At 45.4% G+C, this 16,600-nt stretch overlaps 1 protein-coding gene across 1 annotated transcript in view; it reads left to right on the top strand.

Annotated features, from left to right (window-relative positions):
* DLG5 (discs large MAGUK scaffold protein 5) overlaps positions 1 to 16,600 on the top strand; it is a 183,111-nt gene that overhangs the window by 59,577 nt on the left and 106,934 nt on the right. Inside the window, exon 2 of the mRNA XM_063133172.1 lies at positions 7,242 to 7,310. Coding sequence (XP_062989242.1) covers positions 7,242 to 7,310 — 69 coding nt within the window. The remainder of the gene's footprint in view (positions 1 to 7,241; positions 7,311 to 16,600) is intronic.

Here is a 16,600-nt window from a genome sequence, read left to right on the forward strand (position 1 = left end):
ACACACTCAGTTCCTTATTCATTTTTTTCCATACGTTGGCTATTATTGGCATGATAGTGAATTGCTTGACAGCATCTGGCATCCATACGAAGCATCGGACTGGATGAGATGCTGAGTACAGCTGAACTGTTTAGCTCTAAAACACAGGTCTATGCTATGGTCCCTTCTGGTGATGTTCAGTGCGGTCCACAACGCAGGATTCCAGCAGGCTCGATTCAAAGCACAGTTTTGTGAAAAAGTGACAATAGGAAAGGAGACGTGCAGCCTTACGTGGCCTACCCTTCCAATATCTAAGAAAGGGCCAGGATCCAACAACTTTTCATCCTTTTTTAGCTTCAGATGTCATAATATGGAAACAATGGGCTAGCAAGCGTTGCCTTCCAGTTTCACCAATAACACCCTTACTTTTCCATCCATCCTTCTGTAATAAAGATAGATTACATACTTTTGGGAGCTGGGAAACGAAGAGGTTATACTGGATCAGAGACTTTTATAAAGCTCCAAAATCACTTACTGGTCCAGAACTTGAGACATAATTAGAAGGTTTAGATTATAACTGGATTGCCATTCATCAAGTTATTCATGTCATAGAGCGACCAACTTTATAATAATACCATATTTCTTCGATTGTAAGACGCACACTAATTTCAGTACCACCAACAGAAAAAAAAACCCTAAGACACACCCACGATTCTAAGACGCACCCCATTTTTAGAGATGTTTATATTGGAGAAAAAATGTGTCTTAGAATCGAAGAAATAGGGTAATAATAATATATTTCTTACCCACCTCTCCAATTGAATCGAGGTGGGGAACAACAGCAAGCACAAAACACACAAAATACTGATTAAAAAGATAGCATACACTGTTAAAAACATCCTAAAAGTATCCTAAAATTCTACTGGATAGGCCTGCCGGAAGAGATCAGACTGAACAGCTTTCTTGAATGAGAATAAGCTACTCGTACTTTAACAATATTTTGAAAATTTAATGTATACTTATAATCCACTGGGTAAGGGGATAACTTCCCAGATTTACAAAGCTATCATTTCTGCCTTATCAACACCCTTAAACTCATCTCAAGCCCGATGGGAAAAAGATCTAGGAGAGGCAATTGATGAAACTCTGTGGAATAAAATCTGGGACAAAACACCCTTTAAAACAACTTCTGCACAAGTCTGAAAGAATGCTCTCAAGATTATCTACCGATGGTATATATATCCACAACTTCTCAGTAAAATTATCAACACCATTTCAGTATCTTGCTGGAGGAATTGTGGTAGTAACTTTGGTTTTTTACGTCACCTGTGGTGGGATTGCCCATTAGTCTCTATAATCTGGAAAAAAGCTCTTTCATGAGGCTGAATTCACTAACCAACTATTCCACTCAACCCTAAAATTGCTCTCCTATCCATATATGATGGGACAGCACTAGATATTATCCAAAAGGATCTCGTAACTCACCTGATGACAGTGGCAAATGTTGGAGATCCCTGGATAGAGATCTATTTGAAATCTGGCTGGCAGAGCTCTGAGACTGTAACAGATGAAAACCAGAACCAAAGAAGCAGCACAGCCACCATCACCTTTTATAAAACTTGGTTTAATTTCGTGTGTGTGTGTGTGTGTGTGTGTGTGTGTGTGTGTGTGTGTGGTTACTAAGGAACGTGGATATCGACCTCCAGACATCATGGTGATCTTTCGAACACTACTTTTATTTAACTGGTGAAAGACCCTTTTTTTCCTTTGCTACTAGAAATTTTGTTTTGTCCTTGCTATCCATATTTTGTAGCGGTGCTCTCATTGCAGGGGAGAGCGCAGGAACTGTTGTTTATTTGTATTGTTTTACATAAAATAAAGAATATAATTTTAAAAACACAGTTTTGTAGCCTGCGGGTTTCAAAATCGATAAGCCACAGATAGAGGTTTGGGATTTTTTGGTTTTGGAAGCACCAAATATTATTTTTCAATAGAACAAAGGCCAATAGAACAAAGGGAGCTATAAAAGCCAAATATTCTAGCCTGCTTGTGTGATGGAATCCTTACATCTATGTGACCTGGACTTGTTCCCACATTACCCTGGTGAATACCGTACTGAACCACTTCGTACGAGACTTGGTACTTTTTCTGCAATGGAGGAGTTGTGGTCAGATGATATGCTTGTATAGGACTACTTTATTTATTTATTAAAACATTTGTATCCTGCCCTATTATCACCAGAATCTTAGGGCAGTGTACAGATAAAATCAGAACAATATAAACACAAATAATTTATACAGCTAAAAATGTATTAAATCATCAACAAATTAAAACTGGTAGAAATTTTTCAAAAGCAATAAAACAATTAAAACTATGTGTAACCATGGAGAGTTTAGCCCTCGAAGGCTTTGATAAAAACTGTGTAGGTGGGACGCAGAGGACTGCTCCTCTAACAGATCTCAAATCTCGGGCAGGCATATATAGGGAGAGACGTTCTCTCAAGTACCAAGGTCCCAAGCTGTTTAGGGCTTTCAATGTCATTGCCAACATCTTGAATTCCGACTGGAAGCCAACGCAATTCTTTTAAGACCAGTGTTATATGGCCTTTATAGGATGTTCCGGTGAGGAGTCTAGCTGCTGCATTTTGCACCAGCTGCAACTTCTAAGTTGTCTTCAAGGGTAGCCCCATGTAGAGTGCATTGCAGTAGTCTAATTGGGAAGTTACCAGTGCATGGACTGCTGTGGTTGGGTTGTCCCTGTCCAGGAAAGGCTGTAGCTGGCGAATCAGCCGAAGCTGACTCCAAGTACTCCAGGCCATGGAGTCCACCTGAGCCTCCAGTGACAAGTATGGATCTAGAGGTACTCCCAAGCTAGACAGCTGCTCCATCAGAGGCAGTGCAAATCCATCCAGAACAGGTTGCTTATTCACTTCCTGGACTTGGGACTCACCATTCCACAGAGTTTACATCTTATTAGGATTCAGCTTCAGTTTATTTGCCCTTATCCAGCCCATTACAGCCTCCGGACACTGGTCCACCACCTTCACCACCCCAGCTGACTCCGACGACAAGGAGAAATAGAGCTATCATCAGCATACTGATGACACCCAAACCCCTAATGACCTCTCCCAGCACCTTGATAGAGATGTTGAACAGCATGGGGGATAGAATAGAGCCCTGTGGCACCCCACAGCTTAATAGCCATGGAGTGGATACCACTCTCTGGAAACGGCTGTGCAAGTAGGACTGGAACCACTGTAAAAATAGGACTAGTATGGTGGCACTTATTTCACATGCCAGCAAGGTAATGCTCAAGATCCTGCAAGGTAGACTCCAGCAATTCATGGAGCGAGAATTGCCAGATGTACAAGCTGGGTTTAGAAAAGGCAGAGGAACTAGAGACCAAATTGCCAATATCCGCTGGATAATGGAGAAAGCCAGGGAGTTCCAGAAAAACATCTATTTCTGTTTTATTGACTATTCTAAAGCCTTTGACTGTGTGGACCATAACAAACTGTGTCATGTTCTTGGTGGTATGGGGATACCAAGTCATCCTGTCTGCCTCCTGAGGAATCTGTATAACGAACAAGTAGCAACGGTAAGAACAGACCACGGAACAACGGACTGGTTTAAGATTGGGAAAGGAGTACGGCAGGGTTGCATACTCTCACCTTACCTATTCAACTTGTATGCAGAACACATCATGCGACGTGCTGGGCTTGACGAATCCAAGGCTGGAGTTAAAATCGCAGGAAGAAACATTAACAATCTCAGATATGCAGATGACACCACATTGATGGCTGAAAGCGAGGAGGAGCTGAGGAGCCTTATGACGAAGGTGAAAGAAGAAAGTGCAAAAGCTGGGTTGCAGTTAAACCTCAAAAAAACCAAGATTATGGCAACCAGCTTGATTGATAACTGGCAAATAGAGGGAGAAAACGTGGAGGCAGTGACAGACTTTGTATTTCTGGGCGCAAAGATTACTGCAGACGCTGACTGCAGGCAGGAAATCAGAAGACGTTTACTTCTTGGGAGGAGAGCAATGACAAATCTCGATAAAATAGTTAAGAGCAGAGACACCACACTGACAACAAAGGTCCGCATAGTTAAAGCAATGGTATTCCCCGTAGTAACCTATGGCTGCGAGAGCTGGACCATAAGGAAAGCTGAGCGAAGGAAGATAGATGCTTTTGAACTGGGGTGTTGGAGGAAAATTCTGAGAGTGCCTTGGATTGCAAGAAGATCAAACCAGTCCATACTCCAGGAAATAAAGCCAGACTGCTCACTTGAGGGAATGGCATTAATGGCAAAACTGAAGTACTTTGGCCACATAATGAGAAGACAGGATACCCTGGAGAAGATGCTGCTGCTAGGGAAAGTGGAAGGCAAAAGGAAGGGGGGCCAACCAAGGGCAAGATGGATGGATGATATTCTGGAGGTGACAGACTTGACCTTGGGGGAGCTAGGGGTGGCGACAGCCGACAGAAAGCTCTGGCGTGGGCTGGTCCATGAAGTCACGAAGAGTCGGAAATGACTGAACGAATAAACAACAACAAATAGTGAGTGTGAGTACTTGCTTGTTGCTCCCTCCTGCCTATCTTGTGTATTTAATGCACAAAAACACCCTAAGTCTCCAGTACTTTTTCTCTTTCCTTAAAAGGAAACTGACCCTGTGAAAGGCTGCCCTGAAACGTCCCCACTTTTCCAAGCAGCGTGAACACAAAACAGCACATTGATATAGAGTTATTCCTGAAGAAAGCAGCAGTCAAACACCAATGTGAAAACAGCGCAAACGTCAAACCACATTTTGCAGACAACTTTTGCCTTGATGATCGCTGCACAAAGAAAAAGCGGGGGGACAGAGAATTTAGCACTTGGAATTGCTGTGAATTTTACTGCTTCTGACAAATCTGGTAACACAAGCTTTTAATGAAGGAAGACACAGCATGGCATACCCATGTGAATGTTCAGCTCCTGGGGCACTTTTTTCCGACCATGTGTAAAGGAATGGGAGCCTTATAAACAGGATCGCTTCCCCTTTTACTCAAATTCACTTTGCTTTCCAAAAGCAAATGGGAGCCCTGCCAGTGCTGGTTGAGTTTTATGACTGTGATGTGGATACTCATTTGTCATTCTGACCCCTCATCCAATGTGAGGCCTTCGTCAGGAATGGGCGGGGAAATGGGAAAGAGAAGGTGTTTACTGGCATGAAGTCCAGTTTGCCAGCCACAGTGGCTGAAACAAGCCACCGTGCATGCAGGCCAGATTTCCTTAATTACTGTTGGGTTATTTGAAGGTGGCTACTCAACCCAAACAAGCCATGCCACCTGGGTTCAAATGACATGGCAAACCATGCCAATATGGGTAATTAGGGAAACCCAGCCAGCCAGCATGCACGGCAGCTACAACTACCCACGGTGGCTTGTTTCAACTGCCATGATCATATGAACAAGGCGTTGAATTGATATGGTAGAGAAGGTGGAGAGAATTTTAGAGATTAGTTTAGTAATTGCCATTCTTGCAGGTGACTAGGAAGGAAACCTTACTGGTGTTGGTCACAGAAGGCGCAATGAAAAATATGTATAGAAAATTGATGCACTTTGGGGTTTTTTGGAACAACCTCAAATGTGCTAAGCTGTTACATGTTGCATTGCACTCAATTCCTTAAATTTGAAATCGGCATAACTAATGTAATCAGTTAAGCACCTGCAGGAATTGCATAACAGGAATGAACAAGGCAGAGAGATGTTTCATGAATATTGGCAATGAAGAGTGCTTGCAGATGTTAATGGTATTGTGGTAGGCATTGTACCTCTGAATTCGGTTGCCATTTGCTGAAGAGGTGTTGGGAAACACAGCAACCTGACTCCCATCGACTTGACTGGGAGCCAGATTGAATCCCGCTGGAGCTGGCATGGAGGGAGAAAGCTAGGGCCTTGTAAACTGAATAGTTAGTTGGTGGAACTGGCCAGGGAGGAGGAGAGTGGTCATCAGTTCAAGGCACTCCATGTTTAAAACAATCTTTGTTTTCTCTCACCGAGGCCATTTTTCTTTGCCTTCTTAGGATAGGCTAGCAGGCAGGGGCTCAGTAAACCTCACTCATAGCTATGAAATCCTGAGCTTTCTATGCAACACAGTATAATTCTTACCCATTCTGCCATTTGTTGGCATATGTTGGTTACAGCCATTGCCTTGCTTGTTCTTCCTACTAAAGAATTGGTGATACTCTCCAATTTTAAGTAGTCCTGCATTGGACAAAGTAGTTGCTGCTGCCCAAATAATTATGATGACTAGTGCAATTGACATTTCCCCCCTGTAAGACAGTTTGAGGTTAACACGACAGAAGGAAAGAAGCCCTTTCATTTAATTACTTTTAGATTTGTGTGTTAATCTCTTCCCTTGGTTTCCAAACCCCTCTTTTCCTGGCTGCCAGTTGATCTCCCATATGGGGTTTTCTTTTTCTTTCTGTCGCACCAGCTGCTTGTGCTGAGGTCTGCCAGCCCCGAGTTGCCTGGTGGCTGTGATTTGGCAGCATTAGTGAGAAAGGAGACACATCTGAATGCTTGACATTACTTTTGTAGTTTGTGGGTCAATTCAGGCATTGGGCTAAGCCATGGTTAAGGAAGGTCCTTCCTCTCTGCCCTTGGACAATAAAAAGATCTGCAGTCCTGAGGTGAAGGGAATAAGGTGAATGCACCTAGACCACAAAGCAGATGAAAGGCAATAGTAACAGCCACAGTGGCCTAGTGGTGCGACTGGTGGGGAACTGCTACCCCAGAGCAACGCTATATTTTGGAGATGGAGAAAACTACACCTGGTAAAGTTCTCCATTCTGTGAAACGCCTTTAAGCTCTGTAGATTTTACTATTGCATCATGGATGGGTGCAATCTAGCGTAGATCAAAAAAAAGAGGTGCATTTCGCTCTGAATTTTTCCTTCGGCAAGTCTACGACAAGCCCAGTGTGGCTGGATCATATGGTTGGGAATCTGTGCAGATGGACAGTTGTACTTGGGGCGAACCACAAGAATCTTACCTGTGGTGAGGGAGCATTATGAGCCCAAGTCTTGCTCCTATTGAGCTTCCCTGCCTGGTTGCCTGGAATGTGATGGTTACTTGCCACAGGCAACTAGGTGAATTTCTGTTTACAAGCAATAGCAAGGGGTTGGGGAATGGGGGAAGAAATTCATAATGTTGCTTATGCTTGCAAAGTGCAGTTCCAGAGTAAATGGTGATTAAGCAACTTTTTGGTCTCCTTTTTCCAGGGTCAACTTACAGCGTACTGTCCATAATGCCATCAGACTCTGAAAGCAGCAGTTCTCTTAGCAGTACCGGTAAGAAATGGATGTTTTGGTTATTTGCTTTGAATTGTGTGTTAATCTTGAATGAATGTATCTTCTTATTCATGATATATACAGTATATAAATAAGCTGAATATGAGCCAACAGTACGATATGGCTGCATGAAAGGCAAATGCTATTTTGGGCTACATTAATAGAAGTGTAGCTTCCAAATCGTGTGAGGTACTGGTTCCTCTCTATTCGGCCCTGGTTAGGCCTCATCTAGAGTATTGCGTCCAGTTCTGGGCTCCACAGTTCAAGAAGGACGCAGACAAGCTGGAGCGTGTTCAGAGGATGATCAGGGGTCTGGAAACAAAGCCCTATGAGGAGAGACTGAAAGAACTGGGCATGTTTAGCCTGGAGAAGAGAAGATGGAGGGGAGACATGATAGCACTCTACAATTACTTGAAAGGTTGTCACACAGAAGACAGCCAGGATCTCTTCTCGATCCTCCCAGAGTGCAGGACACGGAATAACGGGCTGAAGTTGCAGGAAGCCAGATTCCAAATGGACATCAGGAAAAACTTCCTGACTGTTAGAGCAGTACAACAATGGAATCAGTTACCTAGGGAGATTGTGGCCTCTCCCACACTAGAGGCCTTCAAGAGGCAGCTGGACAACCCTCTGTCATGGATGCTTTAGGGTGGATTCCTGCATTGAGCAGGGGGTTGGACTAGATGGCCTTGTAGGACCCTTCCAACTCTGCTATTCTAGGATTCTAAGATACTCAAGAATTCTCTGTTTAAGTACTTTTATGTTGCTAGGAGTGGTGATATCAGGTGTGTGTGTGTGTGTGTGTGTGTGTGTGTGTGCGCGCATCCACATGCATGTTTTTAAGTGCCTGAATTGTGTTAGCCATCTAATATTCCAGGTAAGTCATATGTCTGAAAAGGATATCTCTGCACACCTTGTTTTAGTCCAAGTTGAATTTTCAAGATGCAGGATTAGAGCTGGAACAAAATAGGGTTGACAAGTGAGAGCCTTCAAGAAAGTGTGTGTGTTTGTGTAGGTATAATGAGTGAGAGGGCACGGGACTCTTATTTGGGACTTATTCTTTTCCTCTTCCTTTCTTCTGCAATGGAGTATTCATCATTGGAGATGGTGGAGTGATCATTGGGGTTGGCTAACTGTTGGGAGGGTTCAGACAAAAGCTCAAAGGGGCGAATTCTTCCCTCCCCTTTCAGTCATTTTGGAGGCACAGGGAAGGTGTTGTCTTTTTGTGCTTCTGTTGCAGAAATTCATCAGATTGGAAGACCTTTGAGACTACTACAAAGATGAGTGGGAGAGTATGTTGGATAGGAGGACCCTGGGGGAGCTGGTTCTGTGGCCTAAGAACTCCCAGACATAGTAATGGCCTTTCCCCCGGGTTCCACCTGATGATTGAGCAGGAACCAAGCGGTCCTCTTGCAGCTCAGCCAGCTTTCTTGTTCTGCAGCCTTTGGGTAGTGCATATGTGCTTCTCTCTGCTGATGGGCATGTTCCCCAGTGGCATGTGAAAAGCATGTATGTGCTGTCATTGTGCAGGGTGCTTTTGGGGCCTTGGAACAGAGACTCGGGTTTAGGACTATTTTACTGCACTGCTAGAAGATCTCTACCCATTGAGGTTCTCATGATGTCTGCATATAGACATACCACTTTGGGAGTAGGTAGATTGCCTGAATGCTGGAAAAATTACACTTGCCTCAAAATGTCACCATGTTGCACTCTCCTCACAATACTGGCGGGTTGTTGTTTTTGCCCAGCAACACATGTTTAAGAAAAAAATACTAGGCTGTGTTTTGAAGTATTAGCAGTTTTGGTTGAGTTCCAAATGTTGAAAAAATAGAAATGTATATTTTGACAGTTGATTCTGGAGATCATGAAACAGTAGGCTTTTGGAGTTAGTTGGGTTTTTTGGGGTGTTTTTTTTAAAAAAACCTAATTATATAGCAATTTAGCGATGCCATCTCAGAACAACTCTGAGTTGGTTACACTTGGTTATGTGCTATGTGAATGACCCTTCAGGGAGCTTCAGGGTTGTACATTCACCCCTCCCCTCACATGTAGCAATTCTCTCCCTCCCTTTCTGGTTTAATGCAAACCATAGTTTGCTGGTTTGGGTCAGCAAACTATGATTTGACTCAAACCAGGAAATGGGGGTAGGAATTGTTATGTATGGAGGGGAGGGGGGAGCAGGAGCTCAAGGCTCCCTGAATGCCCCTTCATATAGTACCAGATCATGGTTTATCAACACTTCTACTCCTTGAGTCCATAACGGAGATGGAGCATTAACCCTATAACACAGTGGTTTTCAGACTGTGTTCTGGGAAAGACTGGGATTCCTTAGAAGCTTCTCTGAGGTTTCAGAAGCTTCCATGACGTTCCTCAAACAGAAAATCAGTAATGGCAGACATTCATCCATGAAAGACAACTTGTCCATTTCTACCAAACTTTCCTGGTAAGGTGTAGTCACAATGGAGTGCTCGGTACACTCTAGGGTGCATGCTTTGTTCATGTAGGGTGAAGCTGTGGATCAAAAGACCTAGCCAGAGCCCTGTGTCAATGGAACATTTGCCCATGAACCCACCTCCGAATCCTCTGCAGTGTAAATTAGAGGTCTGTGGCAAGCAAATCAACGTGGAAATGATTCCCTTCCTGTACAGAAAATTTGAAAGCCTCTGCTGAAACATTTTCTTCTAAAGCAGGGAAGGGTAACTTGTGGCGCTCCAGATGTTTTGGCCTACAACTCCAATAATCCCTCACCATTGGCTATGCTCGCTAGGGCTGATGGAGTTGTAGGCTAAAACATCTGGAGGGCCAAAACTTGCCCTTCCCTGCTTTAGAAGAAAATGTTCTAGTGTTTTGTGTTCCAGTTATTTAATAAACTAAGCTTATTTCCTCACAAATTTGTTTTGTTTAGAGTTTCTCCTCATTTGACATGGAGACATAATGTCAGTGTTCCGTAATGTACCATTCCAAGTTCTTCTTCGTGGTCTCTGTGCATCACACTTAATGGGGGGGGGGGCTATGCGCCTGCGTGGAGCCTCAGTCGGACTTCTAATAGCTGAGAACTTTTTGGGCGGGAACTCCTCCCCCATCGTCAGGGCGTATATATGTGGTGTTCCCACCCACTCCCTCAGTTCCTCTTTGACCGCCGTCGCCTTCGCCTCCTCAGGACTAGAGTGTTCATACTCACCATTGCTGAGATCCTGTATTTTCCTTCTTTTCGTCTCTTCAACTTCTATCTTTTCTTCTTTATCCCTGTTCAAAAAAGAATAAGAAGAGAGGGTAAATTAAGAACATAAACGTCGCTCATAGTGAACGCATGGCCTTGAGCGCATGGCCTCGAAGGCCCCGTTTACAAAATGCAGCCAGTGTGGCAGTAAATTGCCACCCTCCGACGGACACACCCTCTGCCTCCTGTGCCTCGGAGAAACTCATATCGTCGAGTCCTGCAGGCATTGTATGTCGTTTTCTAGACAAGCTAGAAAAAACAGGGCAGACAGGTTAAAATCTCTTTTGTGGCAAAAAAGCGCTTCAAACGGTTGACTCCAATCATCAACCCAATATGGCGTCCACCGACAAAAACGCTGCGTCTACTTCAAGAAACCCGCCCATAGGCCTCCCAGCTTCTGGGGGCTCCACGGCTCAAAATGCGGCCAAGAAACTGGCTAAAAAGGCAAAAAGACCTAAAGTATCAGCCGAAACACGGCCTAAAAAAAAGAAGGAAAAGAATAAAAATTCTAGTCCTCCAAAGACGACGACGCCACCTCCCCCTATGTTCGACTCTCCAATTCGAGTATTGATACGGTCTCCATTACCTCCACTGGTTATCGAGCCTATCTCAACTGCATCAGAAGGGGAAATTGTGGAATTACCTTCTCGCAACCGAGTCCCTACTTCGGCCACTCGAACCCGAGAGACCTCACCAGACCAACCGGTACCACCAAATCAAGCAGCATACTCTGCTTCTCCTCGGAACCAATGCTCTCCTCGTACTCCTCGTACAAGCTCGTACTCAGACGAGTTCACCCTCGCATTCCCGTTCAAGGGACAGAGGACGGCATCCCTATCCGCACCCGGAAGGCGATCCATACCGTGCCCGTTCCAGATCACCACATAGGGACTGGGATCGTTTTTATGAGCACTATCCTCCACCAACTCATCATTTTTACGATTATTGGAGAGGATACCCTGAACGCCCAAGTCCTAGATACCAGGAGAGATACTATGAGCCTTCACCACACCTACCAAGGCTGAGGTGCCCTACACCTCCCCCGCCGGTACCACCGAGGGGAGCATCGCTTGCCGCTTCACATAGGGAGCCAAGATCCCCGCCACGGGACCGACCACTCCCTCCTCCACCAACCCGCCAACAAGCTCCACCTCGAGCTACTAGACGGGCTTTCCCTCCATCAGAGAAAGATTACCAATCCGATTCGTCCTCGACCGTGTCACCCACTCCATCCATGCCATCGCCAGCCGACATGGTACCGACAAAAGGCAGAGTATCTCCGTCAGAAGAGCTTGGAATCTTTTCAGACCAAGTACTCCGAATGGCTCAAAGTCTAGGCATCGATGCCCAACAACAAGTTGAGCAAGTCAAAGACCCGGTATATGATGCGATTTATACAGCCTCCGCTGTACTAGTATCTGTTCCGCTCCTCCCTGCTCTGCTCCAGACTATTCAACAGTCCTGGGATACCCCGTCAACTATTACCTCGGCATCGAGACGACTCGGATCTATGTACAGGGTACAGGAGAAGGACGCCTCTTTCTTGTTTTCACACCCCCGCCCGAATTCCATAATAGTAGAATCGGCACAAGGGAAGACTCACAGACAACACAGCGCACCAATCGATAAAGAAGGTTGTAAGCTTGACGCCCTCGGGAGGAAGCTATACTCTACAGCAGCCCTTGGCCTCCGAGTTTCCAACTACGGAGCAATGATGTCTAGGTATCAACTTTTCCTCTGGGACAAAATAGGGTCCCTGTGTGATTACCTCCCAGAGGACCAACGAGAACTGGCAAGAGCTTTCCAATCAGAAGCGATGAAACTCTCTCGCCACCAAATAAATACAGCTCGTCACCAGACAGATTGCCACGCCAAATCCATGGTCGGGGCTATAGCACTACGCCGCCACGCATGGCTACGTTCGGCTGGCCTCACCCCCGAAGGCAGAACCAGAATTGAAGAACTCCCCTTTGACGGGGAAGGCCTCTTTAATTCTAAAATGGATGACCAAATGGATTCCGTGCAAAAAGCCCGATCCACAGCTAAAAAGATGGGAATTGGCCAACCATCAACTCAAATGGTTAACAGGCCCCGCAGATGGTTCAGACAGCAGAACCCTTATTATAATAAGCAATTTACGGACCACACTCCACGGTACCAACCGCAACAGCAACGAAAACAGTACCAACCACCTAAACCACATCCAAACCGTAGCCATGCTGACCCACCCCAGAGACGTCACCTTTGACGGTCATTCGGTTGCGCCCATAAAATTCGGCAACAGGTTGGCCCAATTTCGTCATGCTTGGGCCTCAATTACGACAGACGCATGGGTACTGGACATCATAACCAACGGATACCGCCTAAAATTCAACACCCTCCCATACCTGGGCATCGTAAAAATTACCCCTCCCACACAAGTCCTCAAATTGGAGACCTCCACCCTTCTCCAAAAGGGAGCAATAGAACAAGTCACCGTCGAGCCATTCAAAAACTGTTTCTTCTCCCGTTACTTCACCGTTCCCAAAAACGATGGAGGTCTTCGTCCAATCTTAGACCTTCGCCCCCTAAACAAATTCATCTCAACCGAGAAATTCAGGATGAATTCATTAGGCACGATCCTGCCCCTCCTGCGCCAAGGAGCATGGTTCGCATCCATCGACCTTCAGGACGCATACTTTCATATCCAAATACATCCCAACCATCGAAAATATCTCCGTTTCGCAATCGGATCGCAAACCTTCCAGTTCAAAGTCCTCCCATTCGGCCTCTCCTCTGCCTCCAGGATCTTCACAAAATGTATGGTCCCCATATGTGCATTTCTCAGAACCCAAGGCCTCGAAATCTACCCGTATCTGGATGATTGGCTAATCGTCTCGTCTGAAAAATACAAACTCCAATCCGATCTAAATTACACCCTTTACCTCCTGGACACCCTCGGTCTCTGCGTCAACTCCGAAAAATCCAACCTTCAACCTTGCCAGACCATACAGTTCATTGGGGCGCAACTAAATTCTCAAAAAGGGAAAGCATATCTCCCCAGAGACAGAGCCACCAAACTTCTTTCTCTCGCTACCACCGTATTCTACAAAAGACGTACGACTGCACACACCATCCAGAGGCTGCTAGGCTACATGGCCGTGACTGTAGCCATAGTAGAATGGGCACGTCTCAAAATGAGACCCATACAGCTGTGGCTACAGGAGGTTTTCGACTTCACTTCCGACGGCCGTCGGACTTGCCTCATCCTTCGAGACACCATAGCACAATCCCTACTCTGGTGGATGGACATATCGAACCTGACTCAAGGAATTCCATTCCTGACTCCCTCACACACAAGGACCATCACAACGGATGCGTCCCTAACAGGCTGGGGAGCCCATTGCGGCAACCTCCAAGCTCAAGGTCTCTGGTCCACAGCAGAGACACAATTTCATATCAACAAGCTAGAACTCCTAGCTGTTTGGAAAGCAATGATTGCGTTCGAATTGGACATAACGAACCAATATATACAAATCCTGACGGACAACACATCCGTCCTATGGCACCTGAACAAACAAGGAGGTACTCACTCGCCATCCCTCGTTAACCTCACGATCAAAATTCTAACCTGGACCATGTCCAGGAACATTCGCCTCAACGCAGTCCACATTGCAGGTATCTCCAATACCCTGGCAGACTCCCTAAGCCGTTCGTCAAAGACATCCCACGAATGGGAACTAGCAACTAACATTCGCTACTCGATATTCCTGGAATGGGGACAACCCACCATAGACCTATTTGCCTCCCCACAAAACACTGCATGCAGCAAGTTTTGCTCCAGAGTATGGCACCGTGCATCACTGGGAGACGCATTCTCCCTCCATTGGTCAGGGACATTATTCTATCTGTTCCCACCATTTCCCCTCCTTACGAGGGTTATAGCGAAGATTGCCAGAGAGAACACAGATGCTATTGTCATCGCACCGTGGTGGCCACGCCAAACTTGGTTCCACACACTCCTCCGTCTGGCACAAGGACACTATATCAACCTTCCGTTACAACACAACCTCATATCTCACACCCACCACAGAGTTCATCACCCAGACCTCAAAACGCTGAAGCTCACGGCATGGAGGATATACCGACAACTTTGATCCTTATCCGGGTCCAAATAATTCTTGACGCCTCTAAAAGACCTTCAACAAGACGCTCATATGCTTCAAAATGGAAAGCTTTCCAAAAATTCGCATCCGACCATGCATTCGATCCACTCCACTGCCCGATAACCGCTATACTCAAATTCCTAACAACTCTCTTCGATTCAGGACTTAAACCTTCATCGATTAGAGTATACTTGGCAGCCATGTCAGACACTCACTCCTCTGTCGATGGCTACACATTATTTTGCCACCCGTTAGTGAGGTCTTTCCTCAAAGGCTTGAACAACCTTGCACCCCTCCGCAGAGAGCAAGCACCTGCATGGGACCTTCCACTAGTTCTAAAAATACTTACCGCTCAACCCTTTGAACCTATGGCATCCTGCACTCTCCAATACCTCTCATGGAAGGTGGCATTCCTAGTTGCCATCACTTCAGCCAGAAGGGTTAGTGAACTTTCAGCGTTAAGGATTGACCCTCCTTACCTGACATTCCATAAGGAATCAGTATCCTTGCGTCCAGATATCTCCTTCCTCCCAAAAGTCGCATCTGACTTTCATATAAACGAGACAATATCTCTCCCATCCTTTTTTCCTAATCCGTCTTCTGATCTAGAGAAACAATTGCACTCATTAGACATCCACAGAGCTCTTTCGTTCTACAAGGCTAGGACCCAAGCCTTCAGGTCTACTCAGAGACTATTCATCTGTTATGGAGAACCTAAAAAGGGCACACCAGTTTCTAAACAGCGTATTGCGGCCTGGATTCGACAAACGATCCAACTAGCATACAAAATTGCAAAAAGAGACCTTCCATCTGGAGTGAAGGCTCACTCTACACGGGGAATAGCAACCTCTACTGCATTCGCCAGAGGAATTCCCCTCACCGACCTTTGCAAAGCAGCTACTTGGTCTTCGCATTCCACATTCAGACATTACAAGATGGATGTCCAAGCAAGATCTACGGCTCGCTTTGGGAAAGCTGTGCTTTCATCGATTCTTCAGTAAGACACCTACCCACCTCCGGTAAGTCAGCTTGCTAATCGCCCCATTAAGTGTGATGCACAGAGACCACGAAGAAGAAATGCAGGTTGCTTACCTGTAACTGTAGTTCTTTGAGTGGTCATCTGTGCATTCACACAACCCACCCACCGTCCCCGCTTCGGTGTCAGTAATTCTGTCTATACCGATGATGGGTTCTCCCGAATCCAGAGATCGACTTTGGTCTCGAGGAACTGAGGGAGTGGGCGGGAACACCACATATATACGCCCTGACGGTGGGGGAGGAGTTCCCGCCCAAAAAGTTCTCAGCTATTAGAAGTCCGACTGAGGCTCCGCGCAGGCGCAGAGCCCCCCCCATTAAGTGTGAATGCACAGATGACCACTCGAAGAACTACAGTTACAGGTAAGCAACCTGCATTTATTTGGTACCTTAATTTGCTTCAAACATTAGACATTGTTCTCACAGCCATTGCATTAAATAACCGTTCTTTATCCTTAAAATGTACCCTTTGTATGTCTAGATTGTATAATTTGGTGTCAAGTTATGTTTTTCTTTTATTATGGTGGATACCAAAGTACATGGTTGGGCTTGTTTGGTTTTGTTTGATATTAGGATTTTCAATCTAAATATTTTCATTTTTTAAAATAATTGCCTTTAATGTTGTTGGAGCAGACTTCCTAGTTTAATTTCAACATTGTGATTTTAGGTAACAAAAGACAACAAGAACTGAAGAGATGTTTTTAGCATGGAATTCTAGGTCCCCAGGTGTTCAAGTTTAGCGAAGGCCTTTTAGCACGGTCTGATTCATTGAGTGAAACTACCTTCAGAAGTTATTCTTCCACGTGTTATAAGATCAGGTGCACATGTACTGGCCCTGCAATATCCCTGTCCCCACTCACTCTACCTTTGACTTCACATGTTGAGTGGAA

The sequence above is a fragment of the Elgaria multicarinata genome, chromosome 8 (assembly GCF_023053635.1).
Source record: "Elgaria multicarinata webbii isolate HBS135686 ecotype San Diego chromosome 8, rElgMul1.1.pri, whole genome shotgun sequence".
NCBI classification, from domain to species: domain Eukaryota; kingdom Metazoa; phylum Chordata; class Lepidosauria; order Squamata; family Anguidae; genus Elgaria; species Elgaria multicarinata.